This window comes from Erigeron canadensis, chromosome 5 (assembly GCF_010389155.1).
Source record: "Erigeron canadensis isolate Cc75 chromosome 5, C_canadensis_v1, whole genome shotgun sequence".
Lineage (NCBI taxonomy): Eukaryota > Viridiplantae > Streptophyta > Magnoliopsida > Asterales > Asteraceae > Erigeron > Erigeron canadensis.
The window spans coordinates 25,975,436-25,994,218 of record NC_057765.1 but is presented as its reverse complement, the minus strand read 5'-3'; the positions used below and the strand labels follow the sequence as shown (position 1 = coordinate 25,994,218).

General features: G+C 33.0%; 1 protein-coding gene across 2 annotated transcripts; it reads right to left on the bottom strand.

The window, feature by feature from the left end:
- Positions 1–6,626: 6,626 nt before the first annotated feature.
- On the bottom strand, positions 6,627–13,965 carry LOC122599711 (paramyosin). Of its 2 annotated transcripts, XM_043772262.1 has the most exons (19): positions 13,886–13,965; positions 13,501–13,566; positions 13,081–13,174; positions 12,881–12,989; positions 12,764–12,802; positions 12,570–12,653; positions 12,384–12,445; positions 12,197–12,299; positions 11,954–12,103; positions 11,807–11,875; positions 11,479–11,535; positions 11,140–11,403; positions 10,929–11,012; positions 8,749–8,832; positions 8,388–8,498; positions 8,176–8,246; positions 7,570–7,752; positions 7,175–7,268; positions 6,627–7,098 (listed from the first exon to the last, which is right to left on the bottom strand). In XM_043772262.1, the coding sequence occupies exons 2-19, from the start codon at positions 13,562–13,564 to the stop codon at positions 6,853–6,855; spliced, it is 1,968 nt and encodes a 655-aa protein (XP_043628197.1). In that variant the 5' UTR covers positions 13,565–13,566; positions 13,886–13,965; the 3' UTR covers positions 6,627–6,852. The 2 variants fall into 2 exon arrangements, with proteins under 2 accessions (XP_043628197.1, XP_043628198.1); XM_043772263.1 differs by lacking the exons at positions 13,501–13,566; positions 13,886–13,965 and having other exon boundaries at positions 12,881–12,984; positions 13,081–13,168.
- Between the last annotated feature and the right edge of the window lie 4,818 nt (positions 13,966–18,783).

Here is an 18,783-nt window from a genome sequence, read left to right as displayed (position 1 = left end):
TCCTTTCACAGTAGCTCTCATCTCACCGTTATTCCACACACGTTAATGTATCTCCAAGAAATCAGTCGTGAAGAAACGCTTGAAGATCTCAATTCCTATGTCACGTGTTACACTCAGCAAGCTCTCTCATCTTATGGTCTAAGGGATGCTATCTATAACTAAACCTAGTCTTGCAGTCCATGTCAATGCAATACATATATACATATATATATGCTACTAATATATAATCCTATATCGCAGTTAAAATGTGGTCTGAATCTAACACCTACATCCGTTGCACTAGCGGTGTATGTATACAGGGTGTACCAGCGGCTAACCCTCCACACCCCTAGTACATCTAATGCAAGGTCGGATCGCGGTACTGGTATGCTCTCTAGTTATAGGCTCGGTATGTATACAGGGTGTACCAGCGGCTAACCCTCCACCTAAACAACACCCATTAAGCAAACCAGGGTAGCTACCACACTCTCACTACAACTGCAATCACTGATGTCAATAATTGTCGTAAGGCATGGCGGTAATCATAGAACAGTTGATCAGGCTTTTCTATGATTATTGCTATGCGATACTAGTTAGCGCCATCACTTCATCTTGCTCTAATACACATAAATAATCACAATAACACCAAAAGAACACAATCACCAAATGATAGCCATACTCAAAATAAACACAGGGATAATAAGTCTCAATAGGATATGAACTCAAAATATAAGTGACGTTCTAGGATGCATCTATGATTCCTATTGTAAATGCTATACGGGGTTCTTAGGTTATAGTCTAGGTTTTTCCACCTAATTCTCTACAACCACGGCTCTGATACCATTCTGTAACACCCCACCGTTGGCGGAAACATGAAGTGTCATGAAAAGTACAGCACAACATGAAATTACATAGATACTGCTATATGAAATAGAATATAATGAATATATTCCCAAAACATGAGTTCAAAGTCATGACAATGCTAGGAAAGCTTATCACAAGTACATCCATAAAAGGAATAAACCAAGGCATGCAGCCTTAAAGTCTGACAAAAGTAAAGGAGCTCTAGTCTCCAAAGTCCAGTCCTATCATGAAAGTCCTTATCCCTGAATAGCCTAAGTACCTGAAAAGTATACTAAAACGTGTCAACACAAAGGTTGGTGAGTTCGTAGGTTTTAGTCAAAAATTCTAGTCAAAGAAATAAGTCTTTTGCCGATTCTTTAAAGTCTAAACAAGTATTAGTTCAATACATAATGAGCAGAGTTACGCCATGATATGTCCAAAGTCTCAAGTCTCATGTCTCAAAGTCTCGATGTCTCAAAGACTCAATTTCTTGAAGACTCGATGTCTCAAAGTCTGGCCTTACGGTACCTGCCTTAGTCCAAGTCTCAAGTCTCATGTCCAAGCCTCAAACTCATACAATAAGCACGTCCAAACCATAAATCATAACAATAAACACATAAATCGCACACATATAAACAAAATCAAGCACGTCGAATGGCACAAGTAACTCTACACGCACAGGCTCCGTATTGAACATAAACAGAAATCGACAAAACTATTTGAAACATAAGTATACTTTCCACCCCAAAACTTGTAAAAAGAGGGGCTACGAAACTCACCTTAAAAGTGTTATGAAAGTATAACGAACGAGCACGACAAGCACAATCAAAGTCCACGACAATCAAAACCTATCAATAATACATGACAAGTCACAATGAAAGTCTTTGGTCTTAAGTCTTAGCCTATTAGAAATGCCTTTAAGTGCACATGTCTTTATTTAACTTTTAAAACGACGTTTGACAAAATTCAAATAAACCGAACAAGAGTCTAGATTTGACACCAATGTCCTTTCTTAAGTTCAAAATAAATTATTTTATCAATAAAACCTGATTTGAAATCATTTTGTAGCCCAAAATAAGTTTTACTCGAATTTAATCAAAACTAGGCAAAACCGGAGATTTTAACCGAAAATCTTACGAAACCGAAACGAGTTGAGGTTGAGCTCAACCTTATGGTTGAACTCGACCAAATACAGCCAAAAAATGTTATTTTGAAACCATTTAATCATACGTTAATCAATTGGAGCAAAACTACACTTTTTGAAAAAACTAGTCAAGTTTAAGAACCGATTAAGCGCGTATGGACACGAAGTGCCAAAGAAATCGATTATATGAGTAGGGAAGTGGTTGAACTCAACCATGACAGGTCTGGACAGAGGTCAAAATGAGTTCTTCCCAATACTTAAGGGTCCGAGAGTTAAAACAAGTCATTTCGGGTCAAACTAGTAACTTTACGTGTTGAAGCGACAAAACCTATGAGAGGTTGAACTAGACCAGAAGAGGTCGACCTAGACCTGATTTAGGTCGAGCTAGACCTGCCTAAGTCGAGCTAGACCAGGTAGAGGTCGAGCTAGACCTGTTCGGGGTCGGATTTGGACGCATTTTGATCAAAAACGACGATTTCGATGCGATTTTTGTTAAAACGACGTAGATTATGGCTAGCCAATTCATACCCATGGATCTTAGATGCCCAAAAGTTACACAACTCAATACAAAAAGGGTGATGTTTGACTGATTTCATACATAATGTGATTGACAATTGCACAAATCTTGATCTAAGATACGAAATCGACTAGTTTTTTAGTCTTTTAGCCAAGTAAAGGATATCTTCAATTTGTAGTTGCACAAAACCGATTACATAAGTGCATAACGAGTCGAATCAAACCTTAATCAAGGTTCAATTTCAGTTCTTACACACAAATGTAACCGAAAGATGCACAAACAATAATCAAAGACATGATTCGCTTAGCTTTTGATAAATACCGAAAAAGTAAATGTATATATACATATAGAACGAATTAAATAGATGAAGAACAGCCTTACTCACGTTTTTGATGATGATTATGATAATACACACTTGTTTCTTGATCGATGATTGAAGCCTTGATTGATTTACACGCGTTTAGAACAGAAAATCAATAGAAAATTTTGCTAGAATTCTTGAAAGAAAACCTTGAGTGTGTGTGTAGCTATGTGAACGACCAAAACAAGAAAAAAAAAAGGGCAAAAGGCTGGTCTTCTATTTATAGAGAGAGCCAAGGGAGGGGAGGTCCGTCAAACTAACGGAACGCCTGACAGTTTTAGTCCTTTTTGCTTACCGGACGAACACCGAATGTCATAGAAATGATTTGACCATATTTTATGATATATTTTTGAATTACGAACACAACGACTAGTCACATGACCATATTTGACTCACGAAAGTATTTTAAGTCTTTATTTAGGCATTTCTATTAAACAGCTAGTCTTTCTCAAACATTCGCACCAAGTCTTAAAAAGTCTAAAACACTAGTATACAATAAAATGACATGTCTTACTCATACTTTAATCCATAAAAACTCACGTCTGTAGACTTATGTTTGACGGTTACTAACCTTATTCGAACGGAAAAGTACAGTCGGACGAATGCTCAGGTGACGATTGTTACACTTACCCAATGATATGTACTGTGATAATACTGGTGCATTAATCATTGCCAACGAACCCAGAGTTCAGAAAGGTGCCAGACATTATGCTAGACGATATCACTATGTTCGTAAGCAGATCGAACTAGGGGAAATCAAATTACTCAAAGTTCACACAGATTTTAACTTAGCTGATCCTTTCACAAAAGCTTTGTCTAGGCCCAAGCTTGAAAGGCATGCCGAGGGCATAGGATCTAAATTAGCTAGTTATTTCCTGTAAATCTGTCATTCGGTATTTGGATAAGGGATGTTAAACAATTTATATTTACTATAATGAAATAAAATACTTGATATGTTTGATTTCATTCAATATTAAATTGTGTCTTATATTTGCATGTTTAATCCTTCAATATTTCATTTAATATTTTTATATATTATTAAATATTCTAAATTGTCCATTGTCGATTAATTATATGGGAATATAATTAAACTAAGACAAATGTGAGTGATTGGTTATATTCTTGGAATATGTAATGGATGGTTCCCACCAAACTCATATGATATCCATAGCGGATGCATATCGGACTACCCCACTAACGAATTATCACTTTATGGATCGACGTCATTAAGTGAAATTCGTAAATGGTTACTTTTATTGATCCTTTGACTTGAGATACAAGTAGGTCAGCATGTATGAATCGCACTTACTAGATGTAGTTCTAACTCACCTGAATAAGGGGGTACATAAAGGGCTATTTTCAGAAAGCGTCGTGAAGTATGATGACTGACACGTGTAGTCAATATAGGATTTGTTCCTTCAATGTAAAAGTTGAAGCATGATACCATTGGCACCCTCGTTAGGACTAATTAAGATGTTTGCATGGTCGTGCCCAAATAAATCCAGATTGTTCTCGATTATATTTGGTAATATTTAATCAGTCATAAAATGAGAAACATAATCGTTAAATTATGAAATGACATTGATCCATATTCATATTTAAAAAGGTATCTGAACAAAGGGATAATAAATGCTTTGACCATTTGAAATGTATTTTAAGATACTACACTTAAATTTTTTCGGGAGCATTGGCGTGTTGCTAGACGCTAACCAATGTTATTACCTTCATTCATTACGAGCTCAAGTGGGAGCTGTTGGAATATGATCACGTAAAATGAACGTATGTCCGAAAAGTATTTAAGCCTACGAGGTCACACCTCAACATGAATGTAACTATAATTAATTAATATATTAAATGTATTTTATTAATTAGTTTGATCACGAAATGATTAATTTAAATAAGTTAAAGGGTTAATTGTATTTAAATTAATTAGAAGGAGGATTAAAATGTGAAATATGGAAATTAGAGTTGGGCTCTAAATCCATATTGGGGGCCGGTTTTATTAAGGCTTTTAAAAGCCTTGATTTAACTTGTTTTCCAAGATAATTAAACCCTAATTATTCCCTAGAGGACTTAATTAAATGGTTTTTCATTCTTTTCCCACAACAAAACCTTCCTCTCTTTTCCCTTTTCCTTTCGGTCGAACCAAACCAAAATCCAAAAGTGTTTTTGTTTTGTTTCTTGTGCCGTTCGAAAACACCAAGAACCATATATCTATATTTAATGTGAACATTAATTATGGTTTTGATTATTTGTTTTGTCGACTACAACCGTATATTAGGAAGATATACACAACGGGTTTGTGAGTTCGTGATCAAGTACTAGCACACATACATTCCAATGTTGTGTGTGCGATCGTAGAGAGGTTTTATTTTAAACCTTCTTATTAAGGTTTCTTGCTTAATTCTCTCCAATTTAAGGTACACATTCTATACTTTGGTTAATTAATTAAACTACATAGATCTTGTTTTCCGTTAAGTGCTTTGTGATTTGATTTGATAATAGTTATCAAATGGTTCTACCAAATTTGGCATTTGGCACGCAATTTCTAAAGTGGCAATGGACTTGAATGCTTCTGATATTATTCCTTTGCAAGCTATAATGAAGAAAGTTGGAAAAGGTGATAAAACTAGTTTTTGGCATGAAATATGGATTGGAAATTCAGCAGTCTTGTTTAGGTTGGAAAACTCCCGAAATTGCCTAGTTTCTGATCGATGGGTCAAGGGTCAATTTGTAGGTAACTGGCGCTGGCATATTAGAGGCGGAGTGGAGGAGTGCGAGCTCACAAGTTTGTTATCTTTGTTAAGTTCTTTCTCACTTGGCGAGAGACCTGACCGATGGGTGTGGTCCTTGGAAGGTATGGAAGATTTCTCCGTTAAAGGAATTCGCACAATTATCGATGAAAATGAGTTGCCGAATAGTAATGTCTTAACTAGATGGAACAAATATGCACCACGTAAAGTGAATCTCCATGTATGGAGATTGTTACTACTCCATCCCTACAAGGTTTAATTTATCCAACAGGGGTATTGATATGCCATTGATCTTATGTCCTCTATGTGCAAAAGAAATAGAATCGACCAGCCATGTTTTGTTAACTTGCGAGATTGCCCGTTCTATTTGGATAAAAGTTTGGAAATGGCTCAACTTGGATATTGTTCTTCCAACTTCGCCCGCAAGTTTGTTATATTGGATTGATGCTCTTCGGATTCCCATGGCTAAGAAGATTGTTATTGAAGTATTTGTTTTTTGCAGAATGTGAGTCATTTGGAAGTATCGAAACGATGAAGTTTTTTCGCCCGGAAAGCTGAGGAAGGAATTTCTATTTGAGTCTATTGTATCTTACTCTTATTTTTAATACTCAAGTCGATGTAATAAATGTAGTTACTCACGGAACGAGTGGTTTTAAAACCCTCTATTAGTCATGTAACTCTTTTAATTTTGTTAACAGTTGAATCCTCAACCTGTTAGTGTTTTTAATAAATTTCCGTTCGAAAAAAAATTTGTCATTATTTTGTAGAACTAATAATATAAAGTTAATAATTTCCTTTTTACATAAAACTTTGAATAATATATATCCATTCTATCCTCTAAAATTCATTTAATTTTTTAATGTCTTCAACGTATAAAGTTAACTCAATTTCTCCATCTGTAAAAATATTCCTGAAAACATATTATAAAAATATATGAACGTCATGTCTCCCGGGTAACGGGTAACGTCCGAATGACATATCTCGTTTTATACTAAATGCTACCTATTAAAACAGCAGTGAAAACTTTCTAGCTCAATTGCAGTTTGTGTATACAAAAAAGGTATTTCCATTCAACAAGGCAAACGCATGTGGACACTAAAACTATCAGTAAGACTCCAGAACAAAAAAACACCGCTATGTCAACACCAAAGTTATGAAAAAAAAAACTAAATGATAATATTTATCTAAAGAAGCAATGTACACATTATAAGAATTTGATTACTTGTGGGTCCGTGCAACTCGATGGTAGTTTTCTTCAAAGCATGGAATTTCTTACTAAATGTGAGGCTAATATAAGAAGCTCTACCATCTCAAAACCAGCAGCAGACACACAATCGACCTTTTCTGCACTTGAAACGCCATTATCTGCCTCGGCTGACCAGCTTACAGGAAGAGAACTGCCGAGTGCGGTCTTTAGAAGCTTTGCCTCCGTGACAACATTTTCAATGATTTCTGATTTCTTACCAGCCGTATCCTCCTCAGCTGGGATAGAATCTTTAACCTGTGACATTTATGGTAATTTTTCAGCCAATGTGAAATGAAAACTTTAGAAACTTAGAATGGTAAAGGATCATTACCTTAACAAGCGAGAGACGAAGTCGGCGAATTGAAGAAGTTAGATGCTCCATACTTTCCAAGCTCTCTTTGAGAGCGCTATACTCAATCTTCATTCTGCATAACATATAAAGTAACAATAAGACAAGTTTAATTGTGACTTTAGTTTCAATAATTTAGGTCCGGTCCATTGAATTCATTAGTGAAAGTCATAATGTTGTCAGTGTAAGTTTAGTTCAATTTGGTTAGAAGTGTCGTTTTAGTGTTGTAATTCCTAACATCTCACCAGTGTTTGTTTATCATGATATAAGTGCCATTTCAAATAGAATAAGATAAATATGAAAGACAACGGTAAGGACAAATGCACTCGTATTGTGTATCACCATAAACAGAAAGAGAAAAATTATGGTCCACATACCTTGCAAAATCCATGGTACTTGTAGAACTGATATTTTGTGCATTCTGTTGGTGGGGACTAATCCACTGGCTAAAGTACGCTTTCCTCAACAAACCCTTCAACCTTCCATCCTTATCATGGAACACGCTTTTCTCATCACTCACAGTTGCAACCTTACCATGGTGCACGTCATCATTGATTTTCCTATATATGTGAAACCGTAATCATGTCACGACCTCATCTTATGACACTACCTCATCTCATGTCAATAGTTAATTGGGATAAGTATCCTGGAATGTAACAAACTTTGGACGAATGTCTATAATAGGAAATAACTAAAGTTTTGTGTATTGTATGTAAACAACTTTAAAAAATGTTTATTGTATGTAAGAAAACATACGTGGTAACCATATAGAGGTGCCACTTGGCTGATTTTAATTGGTTGAATACATTTTCTTACATACAATAAACATTATTTTCAAGTTGTTTACATACAATACACACAACTTTAGTTATTTCCTACTATAGACATTCGTTCAAAGTTTGTTACATTTCAAGATACTTATCCCTAGTTAATTATATAAACTTGAAATCATATAGATTAAAACTAAGAAGGAATAGACGTACTCCTGTAGTAGATGGTATTCCTGCTTCAATTGCGCCAACTCCATTAGAGCAATTACCTTTTCATTTGTCACCTGCAGAAAAATTACTATACTGTGAATGCACATAATATGCAATTTATCATCTACCCAAAAAAAGGGCAACTTATAGCGATCTACTAAAAAAAAATGGCATCTATTAAACTAAAGTGAATGAACTCATATAAGAAATGTTACTTGAATTAAATTTCTTTGCAGCTCCTCCAATTTATTCTGAAGAGCTGCATTTATGTTGCTCTCCAACAAATATCTCTCTTCCTCCTGTGATAGAAGCAACAATGCTGCTACCTGAAAAAGTTCAATCAATAATACACATATAAATTAATCTGCCAAATATTTAACCTACCAATCTTTTTTAGTCCATTTAGCTCTGTTATCACATCTTTTTAATAAAAAGGGCCAGGAGATGTTAAAGTTAAAGTTGAATACAATTGAACAGGCTCGCACAGTTTCAAACTTTATAATCCATATATTTGGATATAACAAAAGTAAATACATGTACAACTATACAAGTTGATAAACACAAATGGACGCATACCTTTTCTTGCAATGCCTGAGCAAGGGGTTCAGGAACATCCCCTGTTTCTGCACTGCATGCTTTTTGCAAGTCAGAAATGCTTTCCTACAAATTATGTAAAACAGAGAAGTATTAAACACAAGCCTGCATAGAGTAATCTTATGAAGACAACAATTACAAGTTATATTTCGTAAGACCTAAGAGTTGCCGCACAGTTAATTTAGGTGTATCTTATAGATAGATTCGACACACTTATAGGTAAATAGGTTAAGCTTTGTCTACAACAAGTCAAATGAGTAGAATGATGGTAAAAACAAGTAAATGGATCAAAGATTACCCAAAGTGCATTTAAATGCATAAAACCTCCTAAGTCCACTTATTACAGAAAAGGGGATACTATAGTATTAAAATCGTTCATGTAAACAAAATTAACATATAGAACAATCATAAAATTTATAAATGTGTCTGATCAACTCAATCGGATAATAGTGACATAAAATATTAGTACTGGGACATTAAATATGCCACCATCCCAGTGCCCACACTTTCAAATTATGTTCTCTCATTCCAGACTCCAGGGATGCATCAAGTAATAGACAATCTCAAGTTCTCCATTCTCTGTCAAGACTTGCAAACTTCACCAATCTAATTCTCGTTCTCATTCAAGTCTAACCAATCCAGTCTATTCTCAGTTAAGTATCCTTCAAGTCTCAAAATCTTTGATTAATCTCAAATTTATATTCAGATAAATGACTTTATGTGTATGGATATGTTCATGTATTTATGTGTTTAGAGCTGATCAAGGGCAATTTAGAGACTGTTTTGGGATAAGTTTTGGGATATTTTGGGTCACGCTTGAATCTGATTTAACTGAATCATTGTGAAAGGTATTTTTGAAGCTCGTGTGTGTATTTAATATACTGTTGGGGTAATGGATGCCACACAAAAGAGAAAACTAGAAGTGCTTGGTAATAAACACCACCCCAACAACTAAATTGACTAAAAAATGAGCCACAATTACTATCACAACACATTAACACACTAACGGCCCCATAACTGACTCGCCACAAACCCAAAACCTTCACACACCAGAAAAAAAAAAAAATTTGCCCCTAACAAATTCCAGACACATAGACACTAAACTAGTTATCTATAACTACCTATAAAGCATTTTGGATTTCTATTTTCGGAATGTCTTAAAAATTCAGACTTTCCATATTATCACTCTTACATATTTATAGCATATATCATTGGGATAAGTATTTTGAAATGTAACAAACTTTGAACGAATGTCTATAGTAGGAAATAACTAAAGTTATGTGTATTGTATGTAAACAACTTGAAAATAATGTTTATTGTATGTAAGAAAATATGTTCAACCAATTAAAATCAGACAAGTGACACCTCTATATGGTTGTCAAATATGTTTTCTTACATACAATAAAACATTTTTTAAAGTTGTTTACATACAATACACACAACTTTAGTTATTTCCTACTATAGACATTAGTCCAAAGTTTGTTACATTTCAGGATACTTATCCCTATATCATTTATCTTTTAATATACTTATACTATCACCCTTTACATCAATCACCTACACTCGGCGCTGGCAACACCACCACACTGCTGTCACCGCCGCATTGCGCGGGCACCTCTCTAGTATATAATAACAATAATAAATAAACGTATATATAATAAATGTTAAATCTAGTAATTACCAATACTTATTTAGAGAACAAGGAGTAATTCTAAAAAAGGAGAAAAAACGGATATTATTGATACTTACTTTTAGAGAACACAATAATAATGAACAGGATAATATGATAGTTAAATGAACACGGGAAAAAAGAACAGTATTACTATAGTCTAATGTAACAAAAATTAACAAGAACAGAGCTGGAATGTTTAAATGTGAAACAATAACTAAGAGAACGGGAAACCATGTATCATTCAATGGGTCCCTGGAATCTAAAACGAGAGAACAAAATCAAAAGAGTGTGGCAATGGGATGGGAGCTCCATAACTTTTGGGCTGGCAGAACCTCTAATTAGCTTAAGGTGCTCCCTCCCAACCCTGGCCAACCCTATTGCAGCTTCGACTTAACTAAATCTGTCATGTCACCATCCTCTTTCGTATGCTCTTTTAACCCGAACAAATAAATAAGAGCTCCCTAGCATACCAGATTACTAACACACATACCTTATCCTTTATCATTTGAACCAATGCTTCTGACTCATCTCCAGCCCCAGAAATGGAAGTGCTTGGAATGCCAAACGCTTCTTCCTGAAACATATTAGGTTATAATCCACACAGACCACATTCACTTTAAATACTTAATCCTTCTTTCAATATTTTCTTTCTGTTAACAACTCTTAACAAAAAAAAAAATAGAAAGCACATGCTCATATACCTTTGTAATGGTATCTAATCCGGTATCAGGGCTTATATGCACATCACGGCAATCATTCTCTTGCAATGTCATATCCCTCTGAGGAGACGAATGGCTATGTTCTTCATTTATAGAAAATTTTTTCAAATTCTCTTTGATGTCATCAATAGCTGATTTAAGAAGACAAGATTCCTCCTCGAGCAAATTAACAACTTCAAGCCTGTACTGAGAATGGAAACCCCGTAATCCTAATATGTCCCTTTTCATCCTTTCTTTCATGGAGATCTGTATTCAAGTAGAAATGAGTATTAAGTATCACTAAGTAAAGCATTGTTAGTAAACACTTAAAGTTAATCTCACTTTCTTGTTTTTCAGATCATGCACCAACTTCTTCAAATGCTTTTCGATCTCCAATCCCTGTTCCACAATGAAATATCAGAAAGGAGCAACTAGTCCAGTAATGTTCATAGTTATTATATGAGGGCAATTCAGTATGAAAATAACAACCACGCACTTAGTATTCAGTTGCTATTTGACCTGTTAGTGAAACTAACAAAGTTTATAACAGCTCAGATAACAGACCATAACTAACTATCAGGTTGTTATTCGCACTGCTATTTTATAGAATTGCATTCATATATTAACATTCTAAATGAATCAGAAACTAATACTTGTACAATATTAATACCATCTGTAGCTTGCTCTGAAGATTAATTACGGATTTTCTCAACGCCTCCACCTCTACCTCTAGCTTAGTCTGTCTGAATCAAAAGTCAATCCAGTTGCATACAAAAATATTTAGTTAGTCCCTGAGTATTAGCGATTTATAACTTACAATGTATTTTGTGGTTGATGTTTCCCCGGAACCAGTAAAAGTCCACATGTCTTCTGAATCATTTAATAGAGAAGTACACTTATCTCCCCAACTAGCATCATCATATCTGTTTAAAGAATTCTGTCTGATGTCATAGAACTTATTGATCACCTGTACCGAGTAAAGATACAAACTTTATAGCACTAGAAAAACCTAACTATATAAAAAAATTATGATCACATAATGCAGATCACTCATAATCACCTGCTTGAATATTTCATTCTCCATTTGTTGTTTACTTAAATCAGTCTGAAGTGTAGTTGAAAGCTTCTTTTCTTCAAGGACAGCTGTAGTGAGTTCTTCTATCCTGGTCCACCAAATTATTGAGCATAACAAGGAGAAATAGCAAACAAATAGAAGACTAATGCACAAGCACATAATAAGTATTTACTTTTGCTGCATAATGTCAAACTTTTGTGATGCAATTTCCTCTTTCTCCTTAGCTTGTTCAGCCTGCAACAACCATATAGACATTTTCAATCTTAATAATTTGGTGCAGGAAATAGATCAAAACACAATACAAATAAGTAAACTTGAAGTATTGTCACTACAAAATGCAGATGTGAAGAAACTAGACCTCCATTATTGCAGTGTCACGTTCAGAAAAAGCAGCAGCAACTGAACTTTGAAAGAACTTAATCTGTTTCTCTGCATCTACGCTCTGCAACAGTTAATCGCAATAAGTATCATTCAGTAGTATGATAGTTGTTTCGGGTTAGTGGTATCACTGTACTAAAACTTAAAAAACAAACTCCAGAAGAAATGACGGACCTTTGACAGCTCTGCAGCGTGTAGGTCAGCTAACTGGTTCTGATAAACGAATTAGAACATTAATATGAATAGACCCAGAATGATCAAAAAAGCATTTTAACTACAATGAATTCTCACTTTAATACGATAAGCCTCTGAAAGCTCTTCTTGAAGATTTGCATTCTCTCGTATGCAAGAAGTTAACTTTTTTTTCAAGTCATCTATCTCCTGGTCAAGGCCGGCTGTCCTAATTGGGTATTAATATCAGTACTAGTTTAAGCATTTAAGTTACAAGAACACAAAGAAACATGGTCATAAAACGTTGTAAAGAAAGAAACCTTTGAAAATGCATTCTGGTAGCAACAGCCGCATAACTAGGTCCAGCATGTTGCATACACATTTGCTCAATATCATTACGTAGTTCGTCACGCTCTACATATCAAACATTCACCAAAAATAACATTTTATTTACTTCTGTTTCAATTATAGATACCAAATGATGTTAATATTATTAGATCGTCCAGCAGACAAAAACACACACTTAAAGAAAATTGTAATTATTTCAACTTTACCCTTCATCATTTATCGAAAACTTATATGAATTTTGTGATACTAATGATGATATTAAAAACTTAACCATTAATACCAAATAATCTTATATAGTAATTCAGATGACATTGGGACAATCTTATTATAATAATGTGGACAATTATTTTGGACGAAAAGTAACAAAACAGAAAAAACAAGGGGGCACATACCGCGCTCCAACGATTCGATACGCGTAACCAAAGTGGCTCGATCATCGAGTTTATCATCATCCATGGCTGCAGTTTCATATAACTAAAATAATCAGCTATCATCATTTTAGGAATATATATAAAAATAAAAAAAAAATCAATTTTATATAATAAGTACAAGCCTTCTTAATGAACAAAATTTAATACAGTCCAAATTTTATGTAAGTATCCATATGTATAAAAAATAAATTTATGTAACAGAATAAGCATATATTGTTTTAAATTATTTAATTATGGTGAAAATAGACAAGAATATATAAATTGGTGGATAGATACAGTTGAATTGGGATAATAATTAATTAAATAGTGAAAAGATGGAAGAGAAAGTAGTTACTGCTAGTAGTACCTTGGGAGGAAATATACACGACGACGAAAACTAGGGGAGAAAGGGGGTTTGGGCCGACCGGAGAAGATGATTCACGTTGAGATGCCTGTTAAAATGTAATCAGAATCAGACCCGGTTCAGATAGTTAAAAGCGATTCGTTATAGTTTAGACTTTAGACTTTAGACCCGGAGGTATGATATATACAGACCTTACTTCTACTCAAAAGTAGAAAGACTGCTTGAAGTGGAAGAAACTTCCGGCCCGAGAGTGAATCTGAGAAGATATGAAAAATCTTACGGCATCTTCTTTTAAATGACATATAGGATTTTAGCTTAGTTGTCAAATTATTATACTTTTCGATTATTTTAAGTTTAATATTAATTATTTAATATATTTAATATTAACAAGAGTAAGTTTCTGCGCGTTGCGGCGGTAAGATGGTGGGATGATAGGTCATAAAGTGTGATAGCCAAAAGCCTTAACCGTACGGGTTCCGCCCTCGAATTTAAAAATTCGTCGAAAGTATATCGAATGACATCTCTAATGAAAGAACATGAAATTTTAAGAACACCCATATAGTTTTTATAATTTATCGATGTACGGTTTGTGAGATAAAAGATTTTGAATGAATTGGAGGAGTAAATGATTTGTGGAGGAGAGAAAAAAAAGATGATTGGTTAAAATTTGAGGAGAGGGAGAGTCGGTGCTTGGTAGTATAGAATTGATAGAAGGGGCATTTTAGGGAAGTAAATGTTGAAACTTAAAATTTTAAACAGGGGGAATCTGCTTTATAATATACGAGAGCAAGTACCCGCGCGTTGCGGCGGTGAGATGGTGTGGTGATACCTAGGTTATAGGAGTTGATATGTCATAGAGTATGATAGTCAAATGCCTTAGCCGTACGGGCTCCGCCCTCGGATTTAAAAATTTGTCGAAAGTATATCGAATGACATCTCTAATGAAAGAGCATGAAATCTTAAGAACACCTATACAATTTTTATAATTTATCGATGTACGGTTTTTGAGATAAAAGATTTTGAATGAATTGGAGGAAAAAATGATTTATGGATGAGAGAGAAAAAAGATAATTGGTTGAGATTTGAGGAGAGAGAAAGGGTATTATAATTATTTTAGATAAATATAGAATAGATAGGAGGGGTCCCAAGTACTTAAAATCAATATTGAAAATTTCAAGTTCAATGTTAAAAATTTAGGAAAAATCTGCTTTATAATATAGTATAGATAGTATATATATAATATTAATAGGAGTAATAGATACGAGTATTCATTATGTTGTATATTTTATACATATACGTATATAAATTATTTTTTTTGGTTAGATTTGGATAACATCAAACCCCTTTAATGCATGACTTATCTAATTAGACTATTTATCATGATTTTAATCTAATTAAATATTAATAATAACAAGAAACTTGTGAGTATATCTAGACGATAAACTTGTGAGTAGTAAGTTCCAAAAAAAAAATCCTAATTATTAATATAATTTTTTAAATTTTTTATATGAGTATAAAAATGTTTATATACATTATATTGTGTTTTTTTTATTAATTCTATAATAATTATCTTTTTTTAAATGAGATTGTTTATTATATTATGTTTATTTTTTGGAAAAGTATTTATTTTATTATATTTATTAGATATATATCTTAAAAAATATGTTTATCATTTATAAATATATATGTTTCATTAATCATACTTTAACATATTTGACTTATGTCAGATATTTATTATAATTTTATTGTTTGCATCAGTCGCAATCTGACAAAATTTATATTATCCTAAGTTATGAATAATAATGTAACTATAAATTATTGTAATTTACCGCATAACGTGCGGGTTTAATCTAATCTACGAGTATACTATTATTGGTGTGATTTAACTAGGGTGATGATAATGAGTGACTCTAAATGGTATAAGTAATTGATTAAGAAATATTTTAAAACTTAATCACTCATGTTTGATTTATTACGAGTATTAAATGTTGATGATGATCTAATTCATAAATGTAGCGTTCATCACTTTTTTCAACTTTTAACATGAGGCTATAACTTACGTAAAATAATTAATCCATCTTAAAGATCATCTTAAAAATCCCCTAAAACTACCAAAACATTATAGATTCTACTAACTTTCTTTCTTAATTTTATCTTTTCGTTTTATCACATGTCATCATCTTGTAATTAGGAAAATTTTTAGAAGGTTTAGTTAATAGATTATATCATTTTCAATTTTTATATAGCAATATACATGTTTTCTAAAGTTATATCAACTTTATTGAAAAAGTTAAAAATATCTCAACTTTTAGATTAAAATTAAAGATCAATATTCAAACTTGATTTTTGGAATCTTAGCCATTCATTTCAATTAAAATACTAAAATTATCTAACTTCACCTATAAAGTTGATCTAAACTATTAAAAATCCATATTCTAAAATAATATCTATTTCGAGACTCGTATCTATTGTTCATTTAATGAGCCTATTGTTCATTATGTTTCTCTTTGACAAAGAAATCCAATAATCATCCATCATCTACCTATATGAAACCATTATTTACCAGGGGCCAAAATACGACATAACGATGTCGAGCACAAAATTTGTTAGACAGGATCAAAATACAATACGCTCAAACATGATGTTTAATTACATAAGAAAAACCCAAAAACTATTTCCACCTCATTGATTTGGCTTAATTAAGTTCAATTGATTGAAAATTGTTGACCCCATCTCACCTGGCTTATAATCAAAGAAAACAAATGCCCAAACAAATATGTCCCCAAATAGAAGTGTGACGAACAACAACAAAAAAACCGCTATGGAGAGCTAAATGTTGTCTTTGGATTGTTAAATGATACATCTGGAAAAGTAACTTGTGATGCTTTGTGAACTTGGAATCCTCGTATAGATCACAACTGTGGAGAAAAATTAGTGAAATATATCTCCATTTTGCACATGAAATTGACTCCGATAATGGTCCTTGATCATAATGTTGTGCTAACCCCTTGATCCTAATCTTGTAATACCCCTTGATCAAAATTCGATAACAACCCGTCATCATCTAACGACGAAGAAAAAAAGGACGAGTGATCTAATAATGTCTTTCATCATGTAATGGAAAAGAAAAAGATGAAGATCGATTCATGTTCATAAGTCATATGTGTTCTAGAGGATAAGATTGTGTTAACGATGATATTTATTTATCACCTTTAGAAGAAGTTAGGATGGGAGGCAGAAAACATATTTTTAGGCTGATGATATTATAGAAGGGAATGAAGAAAAGTAATCACCGTGAGTTTATTTAACCTAAGTTAGTTAACCTTATTTAATTGGTAATTTGGTAGGTTAAGGAAATGACATGGAAAAGCCAAATCCTAGCTACGTCAGTGTGTAAAACAAAAGTTTGTAATTTGTTAGTAATATAAAGAGAAATGATTAATTAGCCTAAATATTAACCTAATAATTTTAGCCCAATCACCAATCAAAACTTTTAATCTAATTCCTATTTTACCCTTATTATTTTAATAAAACAATTAAACAAAAAATTAAAAGGGCCTTTCCTCTGATCAGTTTGACATTTCATAAACCTATTTTCATCCGGCCGTTTACTCTCATCACGCAACCACCACTCCGTCTTTTATAGGCCTCAAAATTGAAGTAAGTTTGTAATGTATAGATTCTTGTCAAGTGTTTATTGAATCGACATACATATATGTATATATACTAGTTTTATATTTTCTTATTGAATATTATTATACTATAGATAGATTATCTACTACTTTTCTTATTAATTTAGCATAATAAGCTTTCTTGCAAAATATGTCGTATGTTGCTTTCATAATATGTGTTTGATTTTTCTTTTGTGTATAGTAGCATGTTTGATTTGTTTACGGAATGTACAACCGGGATACCCAATGGTGAACCTATCGAACAAATTCCAAGTTTTGAACCTATCGAACCAACTCCCAATGTTGAACCTTTTGTTTAAACTAAGCATATTGATGTCGAATATATTGAACGAATCCCTGCTACTATCAACCAAGATATTCCCGAAGTTGGTATGAAGTTTGATTCTGAAGAGGAACTTTCTAGTTTTGTTTTTTACAAATATGCCTACGATACTGGGATATATATCCTTGTATTCTTGTTATTTTTAATAGCTATATGTTCAATATTACTTGATTATTGAATTTATCTAATGCAGGTGTTTGAAGGAAGTGAAGACCCGAACAGTAAAATTACAAAAACTGGTCACGAAGATAAGTCGTTCACGGCAATTTACAGCTTTGATCTTAATAAGTAAGCAAAGAAGAGGTGAGCTCAATGTACAGTTCTTTGTAAACCTCTCTGAATATAAAAACTAATGATACATATATACATAATGTTTAGATGAGCCTTTAATGAATACAACTTTGTAAACGACACTTTTGATTGGTTGATACATCATGTCCACGACAACTTATTTTGTTTATGGGCTTTTATGCAGATGCATTTATTTGCAAGAGATTTATGTTTAGAATCTGGGCATTTCAAATATTGATCATGGAGATGGAGATTCATCGTTGTTAAGTTATACTTAGATTACATGGGTTTCTTTTGTTTTATATATGAAATGGATGTTTGTACTCATTTAGATGGTGGTGTTGTACTTTGTTTTGGATAGTTATACACTATTTTGAAGTTTTTAAATAGAAATGGATTGATTCAAGCAATCCTTTTATTGGTATTTTTATGCAGTATTTTGTTGAATCAAGCTATTCATATGTAGTGGAGTGATTGTCCTGTTATTCATTTTTTAAAATTGCATTGGATATAGATCTATAATACATATTCCGTAAACATATTATTTGTATATTATATAATTTCTAAAGGGCAAAATAGGACATCTAATTAATCTT

Bases quoted from the DNA above. Each gene is read 5' to 3' on its own strand.
- LOC122599711 (XM_043772262.1), bottom strand. From the start codon at position 13,564: ATGGATGATGATAAACTCGATGATCGAGCCACTTTGGTTACGCGTATC. The intron at 12,990-13,080 runs GTTTCTTTCTTT...ATACCCAATTAG, and splicing joins ACCAGAATGCATTTTCAAAG to GACAGCCGGCCTTGACCAGG. The intron at 8,499-8,748 runs GTATGCGTCCAT...GAACTTTTTCAG, and splicing joins CTCAGGCATTGCAAGAAAAG to GTAGCAGCATTGTTGCTTCT.